General features: G+C 52.9%; 2 protein-coding genes across 2 annotated transcripts; one reads left to right on the forward strand and one right to left on the reverse strand.

Moving 5' to 3' along the window:
- Positions 1-532: 532 nt before the first annotated feature.
- Positions 533-2,359, forward strand: FIBRA_09025 (uncharacterized protein; the record flags this gene model as incomplete). The annotated part of the gene is made up of 1 exon (XM_012330624.1): positions 533-2,359. One exon carries the CDS (start codon positions 533-535, stop codon positions 2,357-2,359), a length of 1,827 nt encoding a protein of 608 aa, XP_012186014.1.
- Positions 2,360-2,860: 501 nt separating this feature from the next.
- FIBRA_09026 (uncharacterized protein) lies at positions 2,861-3,907 on the reverse strand (the record flags this gene model as incomplete). The annotated part of the gene is made up of 1 exon (XM_012330625.1): positions 2,861-3,907. One exon carries the CDS (start codon positions 3,905-3,907, stop codon positions 2,861-2,863), a length of 1,047 nt encoding a protein of 348 aa, XP_012186015.1.
- Between the last annotated feature and the right edge of the window lie 125 nt (positions 3,908-4,032).

Consider the following 4,032-nt stretch of genomic DNA (forward strand, 5'->3'; position numbering starts at 1 on the left):
ATAAATTAACCTTATCCAGTGCAATGACTCTCTGATCATTGCGTCCGAAGATGCAAGGTGGACCGGGACAAGACAAGGCTTTGGTATGACAACTGTAAAGTAGTCACTATCATGTCATACGTGTCTTGGTGACCAGTCATTCTCACAGACAGCGATACGCTCCGGCTATCATTTTCATATTCGGAAACTTTATCAATCTCGCCTGCTGCTCAAGCTAGGATCCTTTCCCGGGTCTTGCGCGCGAGGATTGGTGGGATCATGTACCAAAGGATATACGTCTTCTGCTCACGGCCGCTAGTCATAGCCGTCACAGCACCTATGGTTGTATTTGAAATAAGTCGTGTTTCTCAAGTGGTAAGATAGAAATTTGGAATCTGCCTACAGTGGATAGCCTCGATGACCATCGACTCCCTTTTAGCAACTCAATCCTTCAACATCCCGTCGCAACGAGCTTAGCGACTTCACTCCCCTGGGTTTTTGGCACGGACCTTCAGATGTTCTCTTCTCTTTCGCTGCCGTAAGTGCTATCTGAATGGTTGTCACCGTATTTACAGCCATCCGTGGCCGTGTTTTGCCTACCGCAAGTACCATATTTATACTAGCGAGTGGAGCTGTATCCAGCACCCGTTCCATTCTTTCTGCGGCTCACGCAGGGCTTGCGGTTGCAGGCATTGCTGTCACCACTACCCGCACAATTCTTTCAATAGCAAACAAAGGACTCGCCAAGGCACCCAGGGCTGGAGCTGGTCGCAAGATTCTCTCGGTAGCCAGTACGGGGCTCACAATCTCTAGCGGCGCGATCATAACCGCTCGCGCTACGCTCTCAGTAGCGGGTAAGGGCCTCGCAGTCACAGACATAGCAATCAACACCACTCGTAAAGTCTTCGAAGTGATCAATACCAAACCTCAAGCTGTACAGACACCTACGACGTTAAACGCGGTTTCACGTCTTATCCCCACGCGAGCGGCTGCACTCATGAGCGACGCCGTCGCTGTTACCCGTGATGTGCTCTCGTCGGCCAGGAATGGGCTCACAATAGCTCGTGGTGCGGCCTGCACTACTCGTCGTGTGCTCTCACTGGTGTCAGCCGGATTTACAGTTGCGCGTGTCACTGCGAAGACGACCGCTGCCTCTGGCGTTCTTTCAATTGCCCTGGCTAGCACTCGCGCCGCCCTCTCCATCGTGGCTACAAGACTTACAGCCGTACGTGTCACTACCACAACGGGCACGGAAGCCTTCCCACACGGTGTCACAGCCGCACTCACTAGCGGCACCATTAGTACCACTCGCACCGTACTCTTGGTTGCCAACGTGGGACTCGCAATAATCGGTAGCGCAGTCACAAAGTCTCACACTGTCTTCTCAGCGATCAATGCGAGATTTTCATGCGCGACGGCGACACCTCAACCTACATATGCCTCTTGGAGATTGGCTTCAATTGCGAGTACCGCATTCAGCGTTCTTCTAGTATCTAGGAAGGGAGCCACAGCCATACAAATCCATACGACAGAAGACCAAGCTAGATTCACAATAGCCGGCACTACAGTTACGGCCATCTGGCGCTCCGTCATTGCCGTCAAAGCCTTCTTCGTCGGTCCCGACACTGAACTCGCAGTGGTCCATATGTCTACTACTGGGAATGGGACTCCGCGATCGATCTTACGTGCGGCAGGCGAAATTGCTAGTGGCATGATCACCGCCATTCACATGATCTCTTTGACGACCAGAACAGGATATTCAATCCTACGCATGACTGCGAGACTTACAATGCTGGCGATGACAGTGTTCTGCATTACCGTGACTTTAACCAGGGGCATCGTCACAGCTATTCATTACCCCATTGCGCTGGCCAGCGCGAGACTCACGATCATGCGTGACGTTGCCGCGTCATTCAGGCAAGGTTCTTCCACAGCCGGTGCTGCATCTGTAGCTATGGAAGTACCAGGCGGCGTTGTTGCCAAGGTCAAAGTTATCACTCGCAATATTCTCGCGTCCGCAAGTATAAGGTATTCACCGCAAAATCCAACACCTACGACAGATCCATCCATCGGTGTCGTGGAGGATGGCGATTATCTACTTCGTAGTGATCGCGCTAGACGTATATCCGCTAAGCTTTTTCTGGCGGCCAACACAAGACTTGCAGGCGCTATGACTGCGGTAGCACGATCTGTGCTCTCGTTTCATAGTAGCGATGAACGTCTTCCGGCTATTGCTACGTTCGCCCGGTGCCCACAGCGGATCTATTCTGCCCAATGCCAACCCTCACCCTCCTTGTCATACTTGCCACATGCGAATTCGTATTGCAACTTATGGTCACACATCATGACGAGCGAGTCTACTACCCAACTTCGAGGCTAGCAATTGGAGCTGGCGAGTTGTTTGTATACCCGTGAGCATGCTACTCCGGAGCGAGCGGGTTTCTCATCCTTGAATGTGTCTATTAAAGCTCGCACGTCGCTGTCTTTTTCCATAACCATTGTGACCCTTTTGTCCAATGCTAAGGGCGGAAGCATATTATATATCTTTCAATTGCATATTCACCATTGTTAGCAATGCGCGCACACAAGGAAACTGTTGTATAAATTTTCCTCAATTTACAATTATTAATCGAGCTGCGATCGATGATAAAATAGTCGAGTAGTCCTCCGCCCCGTCTGTCTAGCAGCAATATTCGATAGCAGGTAAACTAGAATAGTAGAAATACACGGCATATAATCAAGAGACAACAGCAGATGCAACGACAGAGACACTGGACACATCAGACAGATATCAGATAGACACATGCTATAGCACACAGGCAAGAACCAACGAAACACCAGGGAAACAAGACCAACCAGATCCAGCAGCATCCAAAAACCTCTACGTAGTGTATATCGCCCACGCCGAGTCCGACGCGTGCATCGGTGCATCCCATTTCCACCCGTCCGACGACTGGTAGTACGCACTTTCGCCCCCGTCGATCTCCTTCCAGGTACCCAACCGTAACATCTCCGATATGCTGTCGCCCTCGTCGCCCGAGACAATCCGTGCAGGGTCGAATCCCGTTGAAGAGGAATGGGCAGCATCGGCTTCTGAGCCAGAGCCGGGGCTCGGGTTCGTTGAAGACGCTTGCATGAGTTCTGGCGTAGCTGCCTTCGACCCCACTTCTTCGTCCGTCCCAAATGACGAGAAATCAAAGAAGTCGAGCACATCTTGCTGGGGCGCTGAGGTTGCCTGGATGTTCTCCTCGCCCAATCCCCCCAACTCCGGCAGTGGGTCCGTCGAATCACCGCATCCCTTCAGGATCTGAGAGAACATCTGTGATATTTGCGGCCCGTTCCCATCATCTGGAGGGATCATCTGCAACATGGAGTGCATTTGCTCAAAAAACTTAACCACGTCTTCGTCTGTCTCGAGGGGTTCCATGTCCGGCTTGTGCGCCGGTGACGCGTCGCTCAGCTGTTCACCCTCCGTCCCCGTCTTGGCTTTCTTCGGTGATGGCGCATTGTTCACCTCGTCCCCGACAACGACTGGCTCATCATCGCGTTGACGCTTTCCCGCCCTGCTATCCGCGAAAGGAACAGGTGGTGTCGACGCAGCCGCGGGCGGCTGCTCGGACGATGTCAAAGAGACAGCAGCGGGAGTTTCCGCCTTGGTAGGAGATGAAGGCGATGGAACAACCATAGGAGAGGGCACGGGAATGGAAGGCCCAACAGGCGTCGAAGATGTCTTTGACCTGCGCTTCGTTGGCTCGCGCGCCCTCGGTTTCGGAGTGGGCTTGGCCTTCGGGGATTTATTAGGCGTTTGCGGTGAGCTAGCGACATGGATTGGGGTCGACATATTGATAGGCGTAGCGGCATTGATCGGAGTCGGGGCGTTGGCAGGAGGAGTGGATGTCGACGCACCGCTTTCGGTCGTAGGCTGCATTATGGGCCATTTTTTGATCGGGAGAGGATGCGGGCTATTCTCTGCTGGAGGGATCGGTGGTATGGGCGGAGGGGGCAGGCTGTGAGAAGATGATGTCGGCTGGACAGGGGTTTGAGGAACCGGCT

Source organism: Fibroporia radiculosa (genome assembly GCF_000313525.1).
Source record: "Fibroporia radiculosa TFFH 294 genomic supercontigs, scaffold6443, whole genome shotgun sequence".
Lineage (NCBI taxonomy): Eukaryota > Fungi > Basidiomycota > Agaricomycetes > Polyporales > Fibroporiaceae > Fibroporia > Fibroporia radiculosa.